At 41.5% G+C, this 25,987-nt stretch overlaps 1 protein-coding gene across 10 annotated transcripts in view; it reads left to right on the forward strand.

The window, feature by feature from the left end:
- Positions 1-3,124: 3,124 nt before the first annotated feature.
- Positions 3,125-25,987, forward strand: part of LOC131258120 (transcription factor BIM2-like) — a 52,470-nt gene continuing 29,607 nt past the window's right edge. For 2 of the 10 annotated variants that reach the window (XM_058259200.1, XM_058259201.1), the window contains exons 1-3: positions 3,129-3,345; positions 3,450-3,574; positions 6,880-6,988. In XM_058259200.1, the coding sequence (XP_058115183.1) occupies positions 3,481-3,574; positions 6,880-6,988 (203 nt within the window). In that variant the 5' untranslated portion in view covers positions 3,129-3,345; positions 3,450-3,480. Of the gene's footprint in view, positions 3,346-3,449; positions 3,575-6,879; positions 6,989-25,987 lie in introns of all 10 variants that reach the window. The other 8 variants (XM_058259202.1, XM_058259203.1, XM_058259197.1 and 5 more) reach the window with 7 other exon arrangements.

The following is a 25,987-nucleotide window of genomic DNA, read 5'->3' on the forward strand; positions in this document are numbered from 1 at the left end:
ACGTATGCTCTGTGGCTTGCCGAAATCTCAGATCTTGTTACATTAGAAATTCGCATGTGTGCCTAGTCCCATCTCAACCACTACATCTATCATCCCTTGAGATTGTTTTACCACACTAAATAGAGACCATACCTTTGTATGGGCAGAGAAGGTGCCTAACACCTTCCCTCTTTATAACCGAGGTCCCTTACCCAGAATCTCAGATCGCAGACCAGAAGTCAATCTAAGGTATGAGAGTTTTCGGATTTCTCCAACCTTACGTGTTCCGTGGGATCTAGCCGACCGCGGGATTCTGAGACCAATCGGCTAGTGGCGACTCCAACATCTACAAATCAACTTAATCACCTCCCAATCCACATACTAGTATACAAGTTTGCATAAGCGCCGATTTTTCAGTGTTTACAACAACATCCAATTTTTTCAATAGGTTGGTCCCATCATGCAACAATCAACCACATAAGCTCATCAGTGTGTTGCACTTTGGTGTTTATCCATGGCTAATTATTTCCTATGATGTTGCCCATCTTATGTGGAGGCTGATTTTTGTGCTCCATGATCCTCATAGCCTATTTGGCGTATGGTATCTAGTGGGATTAAGTGGTATGAAATTGCATTTGGTCCCATGCAAATTTCATCCGACATTTTGAAGTGATAAGAAGGATTGGATTTCAAACGGGTGTGGAATTGCATTTGGTGAAACCAGTAGGATTTCTGATCCACTACATTTGTAGGCCTCACGTTGATGCTTGTGTTTTATCCACGCCATCCATCCATATACACCACCTACACGTGATATTCGAGTTGTATATGCACACAAGTGGGCAACATCAGTAATGAAATCCGGTATGTCGACTGTAATTCCATGGTCTACCAAACGATAGGCTTCACTTAATATAGTGTTTTTCCCAGGGAAGCATTTGATCCCAAACGTGGGATGTGATAATCAAAATATCATAGTATTTCCAAACATGCAATTATTTTGCATTTATCATGTTAATTCCATCCAATGCAATTACATATCATTTAATTCAATGAACCAAACAGGCAAGTCAAAGATGGCACGTTCACTTAATAGAGACTCGTGGCATTCTCTTAATTTTTTGAATGTTCCAATTTTAGTAAATAATGCTTATAGAGTAAAGAACATAAAAGTATCTTTTTAAAATTAAATTGCAAAATTATCTTTGTTTATTTTTTCTAAAAAAGTGGTGAAGTAGAAAAATTACAAGCCCATGTTTTAGTTGTAGTGTATCAGATCTAACTCGTCTTCCACACGAATCTTATCACAGAGATCAAACGGCTGAAAATTCTTGCATATCCAACCAAAATGTTGGCCAGACATCTATACATGCATGAAAACATAATATACTACCAAACGCATCTAAAAACCACACACCAGCTATATAGCTGATGTTGATACGTGTCGTGCGAAGACGAGCGCCGACGCTCCTCGTGCTCCCAACTGTACGAACGGTTCAAATGAGATCAAAGTTACATGGCCCCACAATGATGTATTTATTATATCTATACCGTTCATCTGGTTTTCAAGATTATTTTAAAGCATTATCCAAAGCCCAAATGAACCACACCAAAAATAGCAGCCAGGATAATGATCTTCACCATTAAAAAATTCATACAGTCCACCATAATGTTTATTTTCCATCCAATCTGTTAACAGGGTCAAAAATACATGGATAAAGAGGAAAAACAAATTTCATATTGATCCGAAACTTTTGTGACCCCAAAAAGGTTTCAATGGTAGACATTCAATCCTCCACTATTTTTTTGCAGTGTGGTCCACTTGATCTTTAGATATGTCTTATTTTTCAGTGTGGTCCACTTGATCTTTAGATATGTCTTATTTTTCTGCTCAAACCTCAAGATGATATCGCCTAATGGATGGACGGTTTGGATATAACACATACCTCATGGTGGGACTCACAAAACTTGCTGACATCAACAAATCAGCTATACAGGCTAATAGCTGGTGTGTGGTACACCAGCCAATCCGCTTTCCATCCAAAGACATATGTAGCTCATTTGATAATTCAATCAATCAGATATTTTGTTACAGTAATCCCTGTAGCTGGTGGGACGCATATGTTGAATGGTTTATCAGGTGGGCTCTACAGTTATCTACTTTTCACTTTTTTAAAGAAAAGAAAAGTAAATGAGAGCAATTTAATAATTTTATTACTCGGAGATCACCGCCTCATAAAATCAGTTAGTGGGACATATTTCATAGAATCAGCATTTTAAAGGAAATTTTCCATAAAATATCCTCCCAATGCCGTGAAGTAAGTGATTTGTTTCCCACCGAACTTTTGGCGCTCTCCACTGCGGAGAGGAGCGGGTTGGGTGTTAATCAGGTAATAACTTAGTGGGTGTTACCTTAACCGTGTGGGACCACCTCGATGAAGTATTTGTACATCCACGCCGTCCATCCATTTTTTTATATCATTTTATGTTGTAATATAAAAAATTAAGAAGATCAAAATCTAAGGTGGATCACACTACTGAAAACATTAGTAAATGACTGTTAAAAGCTTTTTATGGGCCACAAAAGTTTTGGGTCAAGATGATTTTTCTATTTCCACTTCATCTACGTTTGATTGACATTTTAAACTGGTTGGATGACAAATAAACATTAAGGTAGCCTTAGAAAGCTTTTAATGGTGGCCGTTCAATCACCATTGTTTTCTATGGTGTGGTCCATCGGAGATTTGGATTTTCTTAATTTTTGGTACGACTTTCTAAAATTAGCTGGAAAGATGGATGTACAGCGCGGATATACAGAAGATCATCAAGGTGGGCCCCACGGCACTCTAAGTAACACCTAATCGGCTCCCTATGAGGGCCATGTCCACGTGAACGTTATGATCTCGACCACTCATCTGATGGACCGCACGGGGGATTGTACACGTGTTAAAAATCCAAAAAACATGTCGGGTCTGTGGTGGAGGCTGACATCACGTCATACGTGCGGAGTCCACTAACAAGAAAGAAAACCAATAAAACTATCACGGGCACCCTTCCTCCCTCTCACGTGAACGCACGCTCCCATCACGTGATCTCACGTGCTCACATAAAAGGCTAACATGAGCCGGAAGGGAACCGGTTAAGAAAAACCCACCACCCCAAGTGGCCATATCGCCCAACCGGTGCGCAGCTCAACAACCTCCCCCCCTTCCGCGCAGGTTAGTAAACACTCCACGTTAATTAAAGCCCACCTAGGGTATTGTCTGTTTTCTTTCCACAGCCGGCGGGAGAAGAAATCAGAGCCGTTCCTTCACTTTTTCTCTCCACTCGGGCACCGGTCTCAGCTCTCTCTCATCTTCTTCCAAGGTGGTGACATTCTCGCCCATATTTTTGCTATTTTCGTCCTCTTTCGCTTCTCTTTTGTGATGAATTTGGTCCTTTTCGTCCTTTTTTTTTGAATTTTTTGACAGGCAGCAGTAGCAGAAGAAACTGGAGCTGTCGATGGAGATGTTGAGATCTAACAAAGGGCTTACAGAAGACGAGGACGACGACGATGAAGATTACGTCAGGAAAGACGGTTCTTCTTCACAGAAAGGTATGTTTTCTTCAACCATGCGCACCGTTGTACACGTTAGTGGGGTAGTGAGAAAGGCGATCTAACGTGCGCCGTGGGTGGTCCGGGGTTATATCGGAACTGGGAGGTCGAGATTTTGTGTTGTTTTCTTTTTCATTTTTTTAAGGCTTGCAATTCTTTGGTTTTTTTCGTGTGGTTCTCCCCAGGCGCATGTTAGAGCGGCCCCGTCTTTTGCTTGGGCAAATGATAGTGGACGACAGGCTGGCGCGTACCGTGCTGCACACGTGGCATGTACTTAAATCATAGCCGCCCAATTAGTGGGGCCCATTGTAGGTCGGTGATATCCCCCAAAATCAGATTGATTTGTCGAGACTTATCTCTGATTGATGGGCATTTGTTCGTTAAATTTCGACCGTTCAATGCCATTTTGGTTTGTCTTCCGTTAGACTAGTTTTTTCAGTGGTTATACCAATCCATCTGCAGTGGGTCCCACTATTTAGGCGGCTCCTATAGGTGCATGCTAGTTCACAGTAGGGTGTCGCCCCTGCACTGGCAGTTGATAGGTGCTGGTTAAGGTTGTGTTCATGTTAGCAGGATACATGAGCCTTTGGATCTTTTGCTGGCTGATCTTGTGAAAACTTTAATACTCTGGCGGAGTGTGATGGTTGATATGCAGGTACTGAGATATTGTATACAGGGCACGTAAATGATTCAAACTATACTGTCCAACTGGTGAAATCCACTTTTGATTGATCAGAAACCAAAATTTACACTAAATCTGATTACTTAAACGGTCGATCGTTGATTTATTGGATGGTTGTGATAAAAAGTAACCAACGCTCCCAATTATTTATTGGGTGGTTGTGATGAAAAGTAGCCAATGCTCCAAATTCAGCAGTGACTGTGAATCAGATGTTTGGATTGTCCAACCATAACTGCGTGGGACCCAGCGTAGATGGATTGTAACCCAAATAATTACACGTAAAAACTCTTCAACAGATGACAAACCAAATTGGTATCGAATGGTCAAAATTTAACGAACATGCCCATCAATCAGAGATCAAAATTTCCACTAAATCTTATTACTTAAAACTGTCGATTGGTGAACATTTATTGGACAATTGTGATGAAAAGTAGCTAACAGTCCCAATCATTTATTGGGTGGTTGTGATGATAAGTAGCCAACGCTCCAAATTCTGCAAACATGATTGTGTGAATCAGATGTTTGGATTGTCCAACCTATCTGATTTTGGGTGACGACCAATCTTCTACAGTGGGTCACACAATTTGGGCAGCTTAATTTGAGTTAATGTATGCCACTTTTGCAGTTTTGAGTGCCTGCGTATCAACCATCACACTCTTCCAGAGTATCAAATAACTGCCTGATAATTTTATCAATCTCCTTTATTTTGCGGATCTCCTTATATGACCCCTTTTGGACTGCATACACCTGTTTTCAGGTTTGGGCATTCGAACAGTTGAAAAAAGTGTACTGTTTTGAGCTTTTCTAAGCCGACATGTGTATACAAGTCAGCTAATGCACACGGCACCACATATGCCATTGTGGCACGGGTGAAATATCCAAGCCATCCATCAGGTGGACCTCACCATGGCGGTGTTACTGCTAAAAAGGTGTTCCATTCAGTAGGTGTGCCATTATAAGAAATAAACCGACGGCTTATAAACCTGAGCGGATTTTTCACAACCGTACATTTGTTCAGTTAATTTTGCTCCAACTGTCTAGTGGACTGACCTGATTCATGGGATAGAGAATCAATGTAGTGGTAGTTGGTACCCTTGCGGGGGATGGCTTGAATAGTGCACCTGTCTGCCATGCTGGCATATGTGGTGGAGTGTGCATTAGCCGACTTGTAAATGCATGTGGGCTTAGCAAAGCTCATACTATATTAATTCCCAAAATTGGTTAGTGCAAATAGAAAAGGAGAGATTGATGTCGACATTGCTCAATATGCATACGGTGTTTTCTTTGTACACTTTTATTAGACTGTATATTCAGTGAAATTATTTTCACACTCCCAAGTTTTTATGCATTTGGTTCTCTCGCCTGTTTCTCTTACGCTCAGGTAGCCTACTATTCTGTTTTCTTTTCTTTTTTTGGAATGATAATGAGCCTAAGATTTTGTTTCTAACATAAAAAAGGGGGATATGTGTCAAGATAAACGGTGTAGATAACTGGATATTAGCTTCTTTCTATGTTTATCCTTTTTTTTTTTTTTTTTCTGTTAATTCATGAAATTCTAATAATACACATTGATTTCCCTTACTAGGAGATCACACTAATCATAAATACCAACCTTCAATTCCGTTTATAGTCTTTATAGAGAATTGATATTTCCATCCCCAGGGCCTGATATTTGGTCATTGCAAAGTTTTATTTATTTATTTATTTATTTATTGAGAGATAAAGCAAAGATGGTTGACACTTGAAAGCACTATAAAAAGCTTGTGGTTGTTTGTTAGCATGCCACCCATTTTATTTTATTATTATTATTTTTTTAATGTTTTCGTTTTTGGCATAAAGTAACCTGGGCAATATAGGTTTATGGAGGTCTCTATTGGTGGAAAGGTTTTTATTTATTTATATATTTTTTATTGCCTCACAGAAGAACAACAGTCCAGTTTCAACATGCATCATGTGACCCATCAGAAGAGGGGTAGTTTGAGTTTTGGGTCAAGAGAGTCATGATGCAGGATGCACTTGGTAAATGTTCAGATCACAACCAAGTGTGCCCTCATTGGCACATGCAACGAGGCACCAACTTATCAGTCACATAAATGAGTTCCTTGTGAAATGCCTGAAATCCTATTATTCAGGATTTCATGTGAGGGAATCATTATGCCTAGCGTCATGTACAACTTTTTTTTTTTTTGAAAGGTAACGAATTTATTGAAAAGCCATATGAAGTGGAAAAGAATAGCAAAATACAACAAAGGAGAAACAAAAACCAAATTACAACCCCAGAAGGGCAATAAGGATGCAAGTGTCCAAATCCTTGATGAGAGCAGCCCAATCAAACACCCATATAATCACTTTGCGCTTGATGACTTCAACTGAAGCCGATTTGTTTTCAAAGCAACGCCTATTCCTTTCTCCCCAAATGGCCCAAAGGCATGCCATCACGTCATGTACAACTCAACGGAAGGATTGAAAAGAAATGATTTTAGCCTGGTAGCCAAACACCCGCTTAGTCTTAAGGTCATACAGGGTGTAAATACAGTCTTAGGAGTAGAGATAAGTAACATTTACTTTCATGTATCATATATATTCTTTTCTAACAACCTTTTGAAATTTCAATTTGTTATAGGAGATTCGGGTGCTAGAGGAGATGGTAGGGGCAATGATCAAAGGGCAAACACGCCGCGATCGAAGCACTCTGCAACCGAACAGCGTAGGAGGAGCAAAATCAATGACAGGTAAGCTTATACAAGGCTGATTCCTTAAGATTTCTTTAATATAGTGCTGTCTTATATATGTGCATCATCTCTACTTACGAATCTCAAATCTGGTCAATGGTTGTTAAGTATTCTGCATATTATAATGCATGGGGTTGGTTGTGGGAAACACTTGATAAGTTTATGGATGAACCTTTATAACGAGGAATCAAATATGTTTGTGTATTTACTTAATAGGTTGTGGGAAGTGCACCTTTGACAGCTCTACCAAAGAGGAAGATTTAGAATTGGTTGTTGAACGGATCTTTTTTGGCAAAGTTGATGCTCTCAAGGATACTAGCTAGGTTAATTGCATCTACTTCTTGTGCCAAAGTTGGGAAGTCTCTGGTCCCCCAAGAGTTAAAGCATTGACTTGGAAATTGGAACGCTTTGGCTAAAAAGAAATTTGACTTTGGACAACCTAAATAAGCGGAACTTCTTACTTCCAAATAGTTGTGTTATGCGCAAGTTAGGAGAGGAAACAATTGATTTCTTGTTCATTAATTGTAAAGTGGTAAAGGAAATTTGGGTCATTTCCTAGTAACATTTAGGTGTATTGGATTCCAATGTATCCATTGGAGAGTCATCGTTAGAATGGATTTAGGAGCCTTCACTATTTGGAATCTAGTATTATTTGGGGGTCCTTTGCGGCCATGGAGGGGAAGGAATTGTAAGATTTTCGATAACAAAGTTTTGACCAGTGTAGCATTAGAAAGGAAAACCATGTCCATGATCATCAATCGGGTGCTAGTGAGATTGGAGTGCCATGACCATACTTCCTTTGACCTTTTGGGAGATTTTGAGTGGGGACTTTGTTGTTCCAATTTAGAGTTTTCGATCCCTTGTATCTTTTTCCTTTCTAGTTATAATTTTGGCCTGATGGGGAGGTGATGAGGGAGTCACTTCATGATACGTTTTTTTTTTTTTTTTCTTTTCTTTTCTTTTTAATAAAATTTGTACATCTTTCAAAAAAAAGAAAGGATGAAGTAGGTGTGACAATGGGCCAGGTTGGGGTTGGCCCTGGCTCTACCCTTGTCCCTAAGCCCTAACCTTGGCTAACTAGTTGAGCCTAGGCTGGCCCTTTAAGGAAAAGAGTTAAATGATCAAAGGATTAAGATATTCATATCTAAGAATTTTCTTTGGGCTTTCATCTACGACATGCCACATCATATGAGTGGTTGGGGCCATCGAATTATGAACCTGTATCCAACGAGTGTCTTTAAACTACACATGTATGTTGAATGGGAACAACTCAAAAGTGTCTTTATACCATCCATTCTTTTGTATAACTGTGGCTCACTTAATGATTGTACTAGACTAATGAGTCAATCACCCCCGGTGAGGAGTCTCAAACACGAGACCTCCCGCTCTGATACCAATTTGATGCAGGACCATTAACCACTTGCTCTAAAAGCTCGAACTAATAGATCATGACGAATTAATCCCTTTATCTCATAGCCCAGACCCCATATCCCATAGGTTAGGACCTCAACCGAACCCCTCTCGTGGGTCCCACATCACATGGGTACCGCCTCACATGGGTCGTCCACCCCGAGTGTGCCCCTGCATCCCACAGGCCACCCCACTCGAGCCCGGTGTTAAAATGCCCCTGCATTACCTAGTGTTTGAAGGCTCATTACTGCACCATGCATCACTCCCTTGTGATATGGAATATAATGAGGAAATATCTCATGTATCACGTAATATATCACAGTCCGAGGGTAACATTGGGAAAACTTCACAAGATGTTAAAAGGCACATGATTACACACTTAAAACTTCAAACATTATGAACATTTTGTGGATAACTATGCACCATCGGCCATTGTTTGGGTGACAAACTATGCTCTGTTGGCCATAAGTGATGAATTATATCCAAAATGAGTTTATATCATTCAAGTGTCATAAAATGCAAGCAACAAAGCACAAACATTATAGCCAAGTTAGCACAAAGAGGAGTGTTGTTGTGGCAAGCTTGAGTAGCATCTTCTTATGTGCACTGGTGTAACAAGCATAGACGAAAAGGTATTAGAAGCAAAGGATCTTATGGAGCAAATGGCCCACAAATACAAGGGATAGAATGTGATATATTGGATGGTCCATTGGGAGAAACAATAGAAGGCAATTAAATAAAGTTGAAGACTGAATAGAGATTTGAGTGTCAACACTGTTATCGGTAGGCAAGTAAAAGAAGAAAATCTTCGAAGGATGAGGACAAGGGAGTTATAGTACAAGTGATTACATGTCACTTCCATGATCGAAAGATGCAAAGAATATGAGATCATACTTTCCTAATTCAACCAATCTATCCTTCAACTGCAAACTAGTTCCATCAAACAAATTTGTAGTTCAGTTTTCTGAAATTCGACGGGTTGGATAGAATGAGTTTCCTTTAGTTCGTTTGATGGTTCAAGGATGATTCAATTCAGCTCTTGAATCCAATCAATCCAACCCTTTTAGGAAGGAGAAAATGATAAGAATAACAAGAAAAGGAGGTATTAATGGCATCCATTGAAATTGCGCATGACCCACCATGTATTCATTTGGTGGTTTCTCCGTTGAGTTGCTAGAAGAAGAAGAGATGAGAATAAGAAAATCCCTAAGGGCTAGTTTGGCACGCAGAATTCAGTGGGATTAGAAGGGACAGTATTGTCATATCCCTTTTCACAATACCGCCTGTTGTTTGGAACGCATGGTTTTGGCGCCCGATTTCTTCTTTGTGAATTCTTTGCTACAACAGTAGATTGCGAGAATCCCGCATTGGATTTTCCGTCGGAATCATCCAGTCCCTCGAGCACGTTGCGGAGTATGGTTGAATCCATGGCATGGTTTGAGACGGGATGGCTTCACAGTTTTTACACCGTATTCATGTTTGGGGGAATGCCTGGCGGGTATAGCTTCTAGCTACCGAAGTAATGTCACAAGGTTTTGTAGGCCCCACCATGATGTATTTGTTGTATCCACACTGTCCATCCATTTCGAGAGATCCTTTTATGGCATGAGCCAAAAAATGAATTAGATCAAAAGCTCAAGTGAACCCCACCATAGAAAATACTGGAGATAGTGACGCCCACCGTTAATTCATTTTTTGGCCTACCAAGATGTTTATTTGATGTCAAACCTGTCTATGAGTCAACACAGACATGGATGTAGGGAAAACACAAATATCAACTTGATCGAAAACTTTTTTGGCCCCCATGAAGTTTTTAATGGTAGGCGTTCAATCCCCACTGTTTTCTGTGGTGGGGTCCACTTGAGCTTTGGATCTGCCTCGATCTTTAGATCATGCTATAAAATGGTCTCTCAAAATGGATGAACGGTGTGGATACAACACATACATCATGGTGGGGCCCAAAAAACCTGGTGACGTCACTTATGTAGCGAGATTGCTACTCAACCAGTCAGTAGCTAATCGGCGTCCAGAAATCATCTACAATGCTACACAGAATCCCACAAAGATTGGTTTACATGCCAAATAAGGCACGGTGGAATTGTGGCATCTAATCTCAATCCCATGATTTTACCAAACGTGTGTCTCGGCAGCATTCCCAACAATATTGCTCTAACTCCGGGTATCCAAACATCCCACGACATACCCTGACACAATCATGGGATGAGTTATAACCAGGTCAATCCCATCCAATTCTGTTTAATTCGACTGGCCAAACACGCCCTAATAGGCATCTAGCAATTCAATACTTATGGCCTGTTTGGTACGTGGGCTTAGATGGGATTGGTTGGGATGGAATTGGATTTGGTCCCGTGCAAATTCCATCCGGCATTGGGGAGGACGGGAAGTGTTGGGATTAGGTGGGATAGAATTGCATTTGGTCCCTCGTCGTATTTCCGGTGGATTTTGAAATCCACTACAAATGTGGGCCCCACATTCATGCATGTGTTTTGCCCATGCCATTCATCCATATACGCCCTTTACACGTGACATTCTAGTTATATACGTGTACGAGTGACCAACATCTGTTGTGAATTTGGTTAGTTGATTACAATGCCATGGTCCAACAAACGAGATTTTACTTAATCCAGCGTTTTTCCCATAGCAAGAATTCTATCCCAAACATGGGGATTGGATGGCCAAAATAGCATAGTATTTCCAGACATGCAATCATTGTGCAATAATGGTGTTAATCCCATCTAATACAATTCTATACCATTTAATCCCATGGACCAAACAGGCACTTAAGGTATAAACTTTATAATATTTAACTGTTTTTAGTTTTAGTGTCTTATCAACCGTAGAAATTGACATACACATGCAGTCCAAAAATCTCATTGCCCCTAGTGGATGGAACATCGACTTAAATCACAATGATGAGATGATCCTAACGATTTGATTATTGCCCCATCAAATGGATGGCCAATAATTAAGACATCAGTGGTAATCCAATAAATGAAATATGATGGTTATGATAATTTGATCAATGTAAGTTTTGGGTCACATTGAGGTGCCGTATTTGGAATTTTGGATAGTCCATATTTCCATGTGCATATGATGGATGAGGCTCCACAGCTTGCAATAAGATGGTGGATCAGGAAGAAGTGGAAGAAATCATTTGTTCTACAATGTGATCCTGTGCACAATATGGCGATAAGATGAGTAGGACTTCACCATCAACTACCATTAAAGATAGAAGACATTCTAAAAGGTGCAACGTTGCGATCGATTATTACTGGTTCTAAGTTCTTTTTGAAGTTGGAGGCCATTGATGCAACCAGATGGCTACACTCGATGTCTTATCAAAGTTCAGGCCATTAGTTGCATGTCAGCGCCGAGCCAGGTTTCATCAACGGTTGTGATCACAGATTTGTCAAATCCAACAATCCATATTATACTCATTTCAAAACAAAAAAAAAACAATCCATATTATAAATTTGGACTGCCTTGTTGTCCATATTGTAGATTTGTATCTAATCTAGGGGTCCTAGTTGTCTTATGTGTTGATTTGGATCGGATCAGGGAGCATATGAGATGTCTGGACTTGATTCAATGGTTTCAATTAGTTTGCTGTCATGTATGGGCTAATTGTGAATTGACCCATTTGCATGGGCATTTTTGGAATTTCCTTTTACACATGGTTTCTTTTTGTCTAGACTATATAAAGGCATGTGGGCATGTAACTTGGCCCTAGGTTATTTTGGATAAACATATACAAGAAGGGTTCTTTGGTACTTTTGGTGGAAGGGAGAGGGGGCCTAAGTAGTCTCTACTTTTGGAATAGTGGATCGTTGGGATCACTCTCACAATCTTGATAAAAGCGTCTGTGTCCTATTATTACTTTTACAACAATTTTAGTTATAACTATGCAGAAAATTGCTACTCGAACAAGCTTGGCATTTATTTGTTGGATCACGAATGAAGTGTAGCGTATGCTAGTGTCTTCCATGCACAAGGTCCTTGAAGGGAAGTCACCGTGGTGATCATGGGCAACGATAATAGTTCTAATTTTATCTTGCAGAGAACACTAGACCGGTTGGAGCTTCAGATGGAAATGCCCTCACAACTCTCTCAGATTGCTTGGGTATATAATGAAACTGACGCAGGACAGCCCTAATTATGATGCATGCTCATGGACACAATTAGACAGCAGAAATAAAAGGAATAAATGATCTAAAATTCTAACAGTAATCAGCGTAACTGAGAAAATCATAAAGGAAACATGCAATGGAGCGGGCCATCACCACAACCATGGATTATGGAATTCAATTACTACTTGGGTTGGATCCGGCGAGGGATGAAACCTCCCGATCTTGCATGGTCACACCCAATCGATCAACGAAGATCACTAGTCCGAAGAACCAAGAAGTTTCTCGGATTAGGGATTTGAGAATTTGGGGGTTTAGGGTTTAGATCGGTTCTCAAGATTTTGATCGAAGAAGGATTAGCCAAAACTGAAAAATAGAAGGAAGAAAATTATTACCTTGAAGAAGTTGGAGGGGCACAAGAAGAAATTAGGAGAAGAAGATCAAGGGAAGAGAAGAAGCACCATTAGAGAGAAGAGAGGAAGGGGGCAACCAAAGGTTTGCTTTTCATTAATCAATAGTTAAAATTCGAGTTTAGGGCTTTAGCCCACTTAAATAAGCAAATAAAGACATAAAATTACTAAAATACCCCTAGAATAAGCAAATAAAGACATAAAATTACTAAAAGACCCCTAACTAAGTCAAAAATGCGCAAATAACATAAGTACGGGAAAGTTTGGGCGCTCGGTCTTCTTTCTCCAATCTTCCTTCACATGTGTCTTCCCTGAGTGGGGTCTTCTATATGTCCAATCACATGTGAAAGGTCTTCAGCTCCTCAATAGTCGCCTATCCACAAGGACGACACTTGTGGTTGGCGCTTTCTTCGTTGGTACACCTTGAATGTGCTTGTGTCCGCATCAATTCCCCTCGGGTGAGAAAAACTCGACTCTGACGAGTTGAAACTTTTGTAGCGCTCGAGTAGATCTGGATCAATACCCTGCAATGCGTCGCCCGACAGCCACGTAGATTCAGACGATGGTTTGTTCTTCCACTTGACAAGATACCTTTGGAAACCCCCATCTCTCGTGGATACTATCTCGTCATCCAAGATTTCCTCAATTGCTTCTTTATGGGTAATGGGTGGAGGAGGGGGTGGAAGGGGTTGGGTAGCAAACTCAGAAAAAGGCCATGAAAGGGACGATGTATCAACAATGGGAGTATGGGCACGGACTAGATCTTTCACATTAAAAGTTGGATTAATGCTCATTTCAGGTGGAAGGTCAACCCGATACGCGTTGGACCCAACCTTTTGTAATGTCTTGAATGGTTCAGCACTACGCGCTTGTAATTTCTTTGCAGATCCTTGAGAGAATCGCTCTGGCCTTATTCGCACCATTACATAGTCTCCTTCTTGAAATTCTTGCACTCTACGATGAGAATCAGCTAAAACTTTATAATCATCATTGCTCTTATTTAACCGCTGTCTAATATGTGTATGCAAATCATGAATATGGCGTGCGAATGCATCGGCTGACTCAGAAGACCTTTGGGTAACAGACATAGGTAAGAGATCTATAGGCATTCTAGGTTTATAACCACTTACAATTTCAAAAGGACTCAACCCCGTAGATCTATTAACTGACCCATTATAAGCAAGTTCAGCAGTTGGTAAAATTAGGTCCCAAGTCTTAACATGTTCACCCACTAGACAACGTAGAAGATTTCCAAGGATACGGTTTACCACTTCAGTTTGACCATCTGTTTGTGGGTGGTAAGTAGTAGAAAATTGCAAACGAGTTCCCATAATGTGCCACAGTGTCTTCCAAAAATAGCTAGTAAATCGAACATCACGATTAGACACTATGGTTTTAGGTAACCCATGGAGACGCACCACACCATAAAAAAAGAGACGAGCAACATGAGATGCATCTGACGTCTTCGAACATGGGAGGAAATGTGCCATTTTAGAAAAACAGTCCACAACGACAAAAACGGAATCGTGCTTTTTTATAGTCTTGGGAAGCCTGGGCACGAAGTCCATACTAATGTCCTGCCACGGAGCATGTGGCACTGGCAATGGCGTGTACAACCTAGTATTTTGCTTTCTTTGCTTTGCCAGCTGACATGTTCGACACCGCCCTAAAACTTTGGCTACGTCTCGCTTGAGGCTTGGCCAATAGAAACGATCTTCCACGAGGGCAATGGTCTTATCACGACCAAAATGGCCAGCTATCCCTCCTGAATGAAGCTCCCAGATGAGGAATTCACGAAGGGACATACGGGGAATACAAAGTCTGTCTCCCTTGAAAAGAAAGCCATCTTTAAGAACATATTCACCCATAATATGCTGGTCACTAGAGAGCGACGCGTAAGTACCCCCAAAATCAGGACATATGGGGTATTCATCTTTCAGTTGCTCAAATTCGACTACCTCTACACTCAAGGAGTTGAGCAACGCCACTCTCCTACTAAGGGCATCCGCTGGTTTGTTTTCAACCCCGGCCTTGTGTTTCAAAACAAACGAATATTCCTGAAGAAACGCTACCCACTTGGCATGCCTTAGGTTGAGTTTCTTCTGAGAATGCAAATATCTCAAAGCCTCATGGTCAGAAAACAAAACGAATTCTTGCGGTAGGAGGTAGTGTCGCCAATGTCTCAGGGATTGCACTACCGCATAAAATTCTTTGTCGTAAGTGGAGTATTTTTGTTTTGCCTCATTCAGTTTCTCACTGAAATAGGCCACTGGGTGTCCTTCTTGACTCAACACTCCACCTATACCGACACCAGACGCATCGCACGCTACTACAAAGACTTTAGAAAAGTCAGGTAGACGCATGACAGGAGCTTCCACCATCTTGCCCTTAATTTCCTTAAAAAGCCTTGACGGCGGCTTTAGACCACATGAACTCTCCCTTTTTCATGCACTCGGTAATGGGAGCCATGATCATGCTAAAACCCCTAATGAACCGACGATAAAAAGTTGCTAGGCCGTGAAAACTTCGCACCTCATGAATGTTCCTTGGTTCTGGCCACTCAACTATGGCCCTGACTTTTTCAGGGTCTGCGCGCATCCCCTCAGATGACACTATAAATCCTAAGAACACAACTTGGCCAGACATGAATGCACATTTCTTAAGATTAGCATACATCTTTTCCTTCCTAAGGACACTACAGATATTCTTTAAATGTTCAAGGTGTGATTCCTTAGTGGTACTATAAATAAGAATATCGTCAAAGTACACTACTAAGAATTTTTCCATGAACGACCTCAAAGCTTGTGTCATCACCCGCATGAAAGTACTGGGTGCGTTAGTCAAGCCGAAGGGCATGACCAACCACTCATACAGCCCATCTTTCGTCTTAAACGCCGTCTTCCACTCATCTCCTGGGCGTATACGGATTTGGTGATATCCACTCTTGAGGTCTATCTTAGAAATATAGTGGACCTGGCCATCATGTCAAGCATATCATCAGGTCTAGGTATAGGGAACCTATACTTGACAGTAATATTGTTTATGGCACGACTGTCCACACACATGCGCCATGTGCCGTCTCTCTTTGGCGTCAACAATGCAAGCACGGCACACGAGCTCATACTCTTTTGGATGAAACCCTTTTGTAGAAGCTCATCAACTTGCTTCTTCAACTCTGCATGCGCTGCAGGGTTCATCCTGTAGTGAGGAAGGTTCGGTAGAGTAGACCCTGGGACAAGGTCAATGGCATGCTGTATGTCCCTCATAGGTGGCAACTCATTCGGTAAGTCTTCAGGAAATACATCACTGTATTCCTTCAGGACCGAGGTCACCTCACAGGGCAACTCTGATGGAACCTCAGGTGTAATTTCTCTAGCCACAAGGGCATACACCATAGAATCCTCCTTAGCCTCTTTTTCAAACTCTCTTGCGCTGATTATATGTAAAGACTTAGGTTTGGATTTTCCCATTTCTCTAGGCTCACTTGCCTTCTCATCCTTCTTCTTCCCTAGTGTATTCTCAGGTGGCATGGGATTAAGTTTGATCTTTTTACCATTATACATAAAAGTACACGCATTCGAACGGCCAAAGATTGTGACATCATTATCGAATAGCCACGGTCTACCTAGGATAACATGTCCCACATCCATAGGTAAAACATCACACCACAGGGACTCTTTGTATGACCCAAACTCGATGGGGACTAGACATTGCTGGGTGACAGGTAGGGATGTCTTGTCAACTCAAGAAACTTTATACGGGTCTGGATGAGATGTGGATTTTAGTTTTAAGCGATCTAAGGTGCTAGTGGAAATCACATTCTGACAACTTCCACTGTCCACTATTACCTTACAATTCTTCTCACCACACTTGGCAATAGTGTAGAAGATAGTGCTTCGACGCCAGTCAGCACTACTTTTAGACTGAGCTAACACACGCCTGACTATTGCAAGCATTGCTTCTCCATCCACTTCTTCTTCATCAGTAAGTCCTCCTTCGGGGTGATACTCTTTAACTTCATAATCACCCTGGTCATCTCCACCCTCGTGGGACTCGCCTATAACTAAGGCTCTCCCACGGCTCTTCGTAGGACACTGATTAGACATGTGGCCAAGGTTGCCACACTCATAGCACCTCACTTGGCTCATGTTACTAGGACCGGCACCAAGAACCCCTTTGCCCTTATCCTCCCTAGGCCTAGGCGGAATGGTCGACTGTGCCCTAGGTTGACTAGCAATATTAGGTCTAGTTCCTTAGGAACTAGATCTAGCACTGGAGTCTCAGGACTCAAAACGACGAACGACAGGAGCCTTCAGATATTGCTTTAACTCCTGCACGACTTGATATGCTTCATCTAAGTCCGTTAAGGGCCGAGTAATAAGCTCGCGCTGAAGATCCGCACAAAGGCCCGTCTTGAAACGCGAGAGCGTTACTAGAGGGTCTTCTCGGATATCACATCGCATCACATATTCTTCAAATTTAGCGATGTAGTCAGCGGCAGGCATTGACCCTTGGCGTAAGGATTGCCATTGGTCAAGGAGCTTCTGACGGTATGAGAGAGGAAGATACTTCTCCTTCAACTTCTCTTTCATCTCATACCAATGTGTGATAGGGGCTCTACCAACTCTCTCTATCCTACGCTCGGTATTGGTCCAGAAGAGCTTGACTTGACCCACAAGCTTCATCTTAGCAAACTGCATTTGACGGTTTTTCGACATGCCATACCACTCAAAGTAGTGGTCCATGTCAGCAACCCAGTCAAGGAACGCCTTGGGATCCAAGCGTCTATCAAAACTCGGGGCCTCAACTCTCACACTCTTCATCGCACGCTCATCTAGATCATAGCGATCTTGATGACCACATGTGGCTCATGCCTCTCGCACCACACCACGACCGTTACCACAATCTCTATCCTCACTACCACCACGTGTGGCAGCACGTTCTTCCATGATTCCTTCCACTTGGGAGTGCGCATCTTCCCCTACAGCGGGGTTTTCCTTTTGGGACGCCTCTAGTTGCTCCACCTTAGTCATAGTAGTGGTAATTTGGTTCTCAAGGCGGGCAAACTCACGCCTTTGACCCGGTTCTAGAGCGGTTATCTTTTGTATCAATTGAGCAAGTTGCTCAGATAACTGCTCGTTATTCATGGTAGGTTGAAGTCCGAAACCTCTACCTCTTCTCGTGGGCATACAATGAAGACTTGAACCAAACTCTACCTAACTAGACTACTAGGTGTTATGACTTTCAAGATGAATGCGATGAATGCAAAACTACTATGAACTGACACAATTAAGTTGAAACAGGAAACAACTCAAATCTGAAAATTTTTCCAGATTAGGAACTTTCTAAAATTGGAAAGTTTCTAAAATTGAAAACTTTCTAAACCTGGAACTTTCCTAAGTTAAACCTAAAAATCAAAACCCTAATTTGATAACTCGATCTAGACAAAAACCATGCAAGCCTAGGCTTTGATACCAAATTTGACGCAGGACAGCCCTAATTATGATGCATGCTCATGGACACAATTAAACAGTGGAAATAAAAGGAATAAATGATCTAAAATTCTAACAGTAATCATCATAACTGAGAAAATCATAAAGGAAACATGCAATGGAGCGGGCCATCACCACAACCATGGATTATGGAATTCAATTACTACTTGGGTTGGATCCGGCGAGGGATGAGACCTCCCGATCTTGCATGGTCACACCCAATCGATCAACGAAGATCACTAGTCCGAAGAACCAAGAAGTTTCTCGGATTAGGGATTTGAGAATTTGGGGGTTTAGGGTTTAGATCGGTTCTCAAGATTTTGATCGAAGAAGGATTAGCCAAAACTGAAAAATAGAAGGAAGAAAATTATTACCTTGAAGAAGTTGGAGGGGCACAAGAAGAAATTAGGAGAAGAAGATCAAGGGAAGAGAAGAAGCACCATTAGAGAGAAGAGAGGAAGGGGGCAACCAAAGGTTTGCTTTTCATTAATCAATAGTTAAAATTCGAGTTTAGGGCTTTAGCCCACTTAAATAAGCAAATAAAGACATAAAATTACTAAAATACCCCTAGGATAAGCAAATAAAGACATAAAATTACTAAAAGACCCCTAACTAAGTCAAAAACGCGCAAATAACATAAGTACGGGAAAGTTTGGGCGCTCAGTCTTCTTTCTCCAATCTTCCTTCACATGTGTCTTCCCTGAGTGGGGTCTTCTATATGTCCAATCACATGTGAAAGGTCTTCAGCTCCTCAATAGTCGCCTATCCAAAAGGACGGCACTTGTGGTTGGCGCTTTCTTCGTTGGTACACCTTGAATGTGCTTGTGTCCGCATCAGAAACTCTGCGAGTAACCTAGTGAATGTGATGCAGAATTAGTGTGATGTTGTTCCAATGAGGGTTTGCCACACCCTATTGTGTTTTTTCTGGCTATTTGACAATCGCCTGTAATACTATGGTTTTGTGCACAATGGGAAGAAGATCATCCTCAAGCCCATGAGAGATGATCCACCACAGGTAGATGACAGGACCAAGGCTATTACCATGACACATGAGAAAGTTCAGGGAGGCAATGTGATCATATAGTTGAGATGAAGATAATCACTTCGTCGATTGAGATGCAGATAATGGTAAGAGCACAGCTGTCATCGAAGGAGGTAGTGCCAGAAGAGAAAAGTGATAACATGATCCAATCTTCGGTTTGCCTCACCGACATGGATGACTTCATCACTAGCTATCACCACTACCAAAGAAAACCCGCTGTAAAGGCAGGGCATGATCAACGGAGATTGGGGTTTCATACTTTAGGATGAGTTTTCTGTAGCTGGGGAAAGCGATGCATCTGGGCTTTGTAATACAACCATACGGTTTTGTATACAGCCATAACTTCCCATATGCATGATAGTTTTAGATTTCTTTGTATACAGTCTTTGGTTTCTTTACAACAATTGTTATCTCACTTAGTGTTTGGATGTATTGAGAGGGGCTACATGTGTATCAAAGGACCCAATGGGCACCACTTAGTTACTCGTATTACCAATTACCATGCATTTGAGTCTGCACAGTTGTGTACACAACTGTAATACTCCATACACGTTTGAGTGGTGATGATAGCCTGTGCATGAGTGTTAACATAAATATGCTTGAAAAGAAGAAAAGGAAAATAAAAAGGCGTTAGCACCAATTAGCGAGTGCTATTTTGATTTCTTATGTACTTAACTTTATAAATATGGCTTTAAGCATGAATATGCATAGTTGATCATAAAATTGTTCAAAAATAGAATTGCTTTCATGCTTTCTTTGATGGGAATCATTATTCTGTGGCTGGATGTGTAGAAGCCCTAGGGTGTGTTGCTTTGGGTTTGTTTGGAGCAATTCCACATGGGTATCTAGGGGTGGCAATGGGCCAAGTGTGGTTCGGGCATAGGGACACCCATACCCATACCTACCAATGGGTGTTACACCCATACCCACACTCATGTTAGGCTTGAGATGGGCACCCATACCTGTGACTGTTAGGGCGTCGAGTACCCATTATGATTTAAAAATTAAAAAAATCCAACAATTGATTCAAAAGATTAAATTATATATTAGAGATTGAAAAACTATGGATATTTCTTCAAAAACACAAAAAATAGCATTGTGCTTTTATAGGCATATCGGCCCCAGGATCATAAAAGCATAAAAAATAGCATTGTGTGTAACGGTGCGATATGGGGCTGAACTGGCGTGGTCCAAAAAAAGGAACCGCAACGGCTGTTACAGTAACCCTAAAAGAAAAAGGGAAAAAAGCAAAAAAAAAAAAAACATACCCGATTTTCTTCTTCTTCTGTTATTGCTGCTGCAACTGCTTCATCTTCCTTTTACCCTGTGTTGCACCCCCCCCCCCCCCCACCCCTCTCAAAACAAATGGACGGCGTGGCTGTGAACTGTTTCACAACCACACACTTAAGTTTTGTTTTATAATGCTCTGTGGTGTACGCCGCTTAGGGCCTATTTGGATTCGCGTTTGCGAGTGTATTGTATGGTATTAAAGTGTGTGATGTGACATGTATGGTGTTTGGTTCGGAGTAGACAACCAAAGAATTCCACGCGCACGAATACAGCGTGGAGCCAAAAAACTGCATCGATTGTAAAGTACTGTCAGTCGACTGCGCTGCCATCTGTATAGTCTCTTCAATGCATTGTATTTGAGTGGGAAATGCAGAGAGTTTCTCTCTTTCTCTCTCCTGTTTCTATCTCTTTTCTTTCCTTGTTTGCGTTTTCCAGTGGTCGGACATGGGGTTTTATATTGTTCCAAAACCTCCAGATTGTTCCAGCGTTATTTTCCATGCGGAACACGTCTTGTGCGACACGGCTGCGTTAGCGGGAGTGCGGAAGGCCGTTTGGACACATTCCACCACCCTTCTCCCTTCTTTTCTGATGGCCAAGGTCGGTTTTGGATAGGCCTATCAGTGGACGACTGAGATTAGCCTATGGAAGCCGCATGGTCTTCTTGGGTAGTCATCTTCTTGACGAGGAAGGTGGTGCACGTCAATGGCATGTTCCGATATGGTCACTCGTCTTTCAAGATAGTTTCACTGGATGGTTGGGATTTCCTCGTTGGTGTGTTCTGGGCCTCAAGATCGGAGGTCCGATCATTCTGGAAGTGGATTGCTTCTGGTTTCTCTGTCGTTTGCGGAATAAACGGTTTTGGTCCCTGTTGTAGTCAGTGGGGTCCACTCACGATCATCTTGCTATGGATCAGGGCCATTTATTGGTTTTGCAGGATCGAGTTATGCCATAAGTCCAAATGTGAATTGAATCCGCGTCTTGGGTGGACCACACCAAAATCAATCATAGTGGTGCTTTCACCTGTGCTGTGACCGCTTGTGTGTACATGGATGCTTATGGACAACATGGGTTCGGTAGGATTTGCCTCCCGGATGCAATGGACGGTTCATATTTTCCTATCAGATTTTCCATCCGTACAAATGCTATTGTATGTTGTACGATTGTACAATACGCAGGCCCAATACGTCGTATCCAAACATTGATCTGTATAAGAAATTGTATACTTGCCCGAACAATACCTCTTATCCAAACATTGATTAATGGCATGTTGATTTGGTTGTATTCTGAAAACCACCCAACATATACATGAACAGTACTCGGATACAATACAATACACCCTAATACGCGAATTCAAACAGGCCCTTAGTGCACATGCACTGTTTTGGTGCATGGGGCCCACCTTGATTTATGTGTTGTATATCCATGCCGTCCATTAGTTTTCTTAGTTCATTTTATGCCATGGTCCCAAATGAAGTAGATCCACATCTCAGGTGGACCGCACAATAGAGATCGAATGCCCACATTTAAAAACTTCCCAGGGCCCATTGTAATGTTTATTTGCCATCTTCTTAGGGCCCACTGTAATGTTTTTTTTCCACGGAACCTATTGATAAGGTCACATAGACTTGGATGAAGGGAAAACACAAATAACAGCTTGATCAAAAAAATCTTTCGGTCCCAAAAAAGTTTTTAAGGATTGGAATTCAATCTCTATTGTGCGGTCCACCTGAGATTTGGATCAGCCTCATTTTTTGGACCATGCTTGAAAATGGGTTGGTAAAAAGGATGGATGGCATGGATATATAACAACTGTGTCAAGGTGGGTCCCCACGTCCAAGGCGTCACTCACTATGGTCCACTTGAGATTTAGATCTGCCTGATTTTTTGGACCATGCCTTAGAAGGAGTTGGCAAAATAGATTAACGGCATGGATATAAAAATATATTGAGATGGGCCCTACATTCAGGACCTCATCCACTAGTGGTCCACCTGAGATCTGGATTTGCCTCATTTTTAGACAATGTCGTAAAATGAGTTGGCAAAATGAAATGGACAACATGGATATACAATACATACATCGAGGTGGGCCCCACATACACAACCCTAAAAAGTTGCACATGAAGCACATTAACTCAAAATTAATTAATTAAATTATGGACCATTGTTGCCAAGTCACAATCCAAAAATTAAATTATTTGAATAATTTTCACTATTAAAACTTGTTTTTTGAAATAAGACCATTTGATATTTTTTCATTCTTGACTGTCCAATAAATGTCCACCAATCCATTAGTAGGATGAGTACCAATAGATTGCATGGGTTTGAGGTTGATTTGGAACATCAAATGGTTTGTCAAATCAGCACAAATCAACAACACTATTCACCCGATTCTAATTTCAATTTTTTTCTTAAGATCTATTAGGGAAAATGATATCAAATTGTTTTTTTATTTTTTTTGAAATGTGACAATTGTATTAAGAAAACAAAAAGATAAAAAAAGGAGAGAGAGTCCGCTGATAATGCAGACTCTCTAAACTCCAATAAAGCTAAGATCACAACCCTTCAAAAAATCTACATATGTAACCCATTCTATCATGAGATGCTTACTCTTGGAGATAACAACTTCTACTGCATTTGAGACATCCTAGAAGCATCTCCCGTTTCTTTCTTCCCCCACAGACCACCAAATAGCAAGAATGGCCATCCTCCATAACCTGGTCTTCTTCTTGCCTATGTTAACCCCATGCCAAGCGAAGAGAAATTGATCCGCCGCACCAGGAACACACCAGGAGATGTTGAACCGAGAACTGAATTCAGACCAAATTCTGGTAATAAAAGGGCAATGCACTAGGAGATGGTCAACTATTTCTTCATTCCTCATACAACAAAGACAAATATTAGCAAGGACCATCCCCCTTTTTCTCAGATTATCAACTGTTATGATTTACTCCTTGCTAACTAACCAACCGAAGACCACGATCTTAGGGGGGGCTGGTTATCTCCAAATGTGAGAAGGCTGCTGAGGCTCTTTTACAAGCAGGTTACTGTGAAGCAGCTGATATAGCGATTTGACCGAGAATCTGCAAGACTTATCCAGTCTCCAGATTAATCTGTCGTTGTTTGTCTGAATTGGCCTGACAGAGTAAATGCATTCCAAAATATCCATATATTCAGTTACCTCCCTGTCTTGTAGATTCCTTCTACAATTCAGATTCCAAACAATCTTATCTCCAGCAACAATATAGCAGTCAGCCACAGTAACATCTTTGAGAGGCGCAAGAAGGTGAATGTTCAGAAATCTAGCTTTGAGAGGGGCCTCCCCCACCCAGATATCTTCCCAAAAACTGATATTTGAACCCTTCCCAAGGTCGAAACCAACGCCTTTGAGAACCATCTTTTTCATTTTTAAAACACCCTTCCAAATTGCCGATGCCTTATAAGTCGAAGAGTCTTTAGTCCACCACCCACCCGCTGATTTACCGTATTTGCTTTTGATAATAATATTCCAAAGGTTCCCATTTTCCGACCCTAGTCTCCAAATCCATGTCCCCTAGAAGAGCTCGATTCATTGTCTTAAGATCTTTTACCCCTGCTCCACCTTGAATTTGTTTACACACTTCTTTCCAATTTAATAGATGAAATTTCTTCTTATCTTCCTTACCTTGCCAAAGGAAGTCCTGTCTTAGATTTTCGAGAGTAGCCAAAACCGAGCTTGGACATCTGAAGACAAACATGAAGTACAATGGCAAGTTGGAAAGAGCCGCTTTGATAAGGCTGAGGCGACCTCCCAAGGATAGGTAACGACATTTCCATTTAGCAAGGTATTTCTGAAACCTAGCTATGACTTTCTCCCATAGGTACTTAGGAGGTGAACCAATACAAAGGGGGAGACCAACAAAGATAGTCGGAAGGGTGGCCGCAGAACAATCGAAAGCTTCAGCGTATGAATTAAGCTCCTCTATCTTCATATTGACCCCGTACATCTTGGATTTCGCTAAATTGACTCTCAAACCAGACACAACCTCAAAGCAGCGGATCGTTGTATGAAGATAATCCACTTTATCTTGGCTAGCTTCAGAAAAAATCAAAGTGTCATCCACAAACTGAATGTGAGAGATCGGGTTAATCATACCTTTCATTTTACACCCATAAAGAAAACCTTCAGATTGACCTTTATGCAGCAATCTAGAAAGGGCCTCTCCTACAATGAGGAAAAGGATCGGAGATAAGGGATCTCCTTGCCATAAACCCCTCGAACTCTTGAAGAAACCATTCGGGGATCCATTGAGAAGAATCGCTTGAATTACCTCCCAGAAAGTTTGAAAGAATATTATGGGAAACCCATCAGGACCTGGAGCCTTGTCACTACGTAAGGCTTCTATAGCCTTCCTCACTTCTTCCGCGGAGAAAGGGGCTTCGAGATGAATAGCTTCTTCTGGCGATATGTTGTCCATATGAAGATGGTCCAATCGAGGCCTGCGCCAATCTTCTCCCTTAAACAGAGAGCTGAAATACGCAATGGCCTCCTCCGCAATGCTTTCTTTGTCTTCTATCTGCCTCCCATTAACAACAATACTACTGATTTGTTGATTCTGGCATGCATATTGGCTATGTTGTGGAAGTAACTTGTATTCCTGTCTCCCTCCTTAATCCATTTCGCTCGGGATTTTTGCTTCCAAGAGATTTCCTTTTCAAAAGCCCTCGCTGAAAGAGATTGGATCAGCTGAATTCTTCTGGCCAGAGTTTCGATGGACATAGAGGTGACTTCAACTTCCGCGTCGATCCTCTGCAACTCTGAAAGAAGCAATTCCATTTCCAAATCCCTTGCACGAAATTCCTTCTGCTTCCACTACTTCAGTTTGTCCTTTAGCTGTTTAAGTTTGGAAAATAATCTATAACCCACAAAGCCCTCCACCTGGAAACCAGCCCACTAATCGGAAATCATCTGATGAAAACCTTCCATTATCAGCCACGAGGAGTCGAACCTGAAAGGTTTCGAACCCCAATTATGCTCTTCGTTAGAAAGAAGCACAGGACAATGGTCAGACGTGACTCTAGGAAGGACCGACTGGAAGACTGATGGAAACAGGTCCAACCAATTGGGAGAAATCAGGAGTATATCTAAACGAGAGAGGATAGGGGTAGCTCTCCCATTGGTCCAGGTAAATCTGGAACCAAGCACTGGAAGATCCACTAGCTCCTGATCTTCT

This window comes from Magnolia sinica, chromosome 10, assembly GCF_029962835.1.
Source record: "Magnolia sinica isolate HGM2019 chromosome 10, MsV1, whole genome shotgun sequence".
Lineage (NCBI taxonomy): Eukaryota > Viridiplantae > Streptophyta > Magnoliopsida > Magnoliales > Magnoliaceae > Magnolia > Magnolia sinica.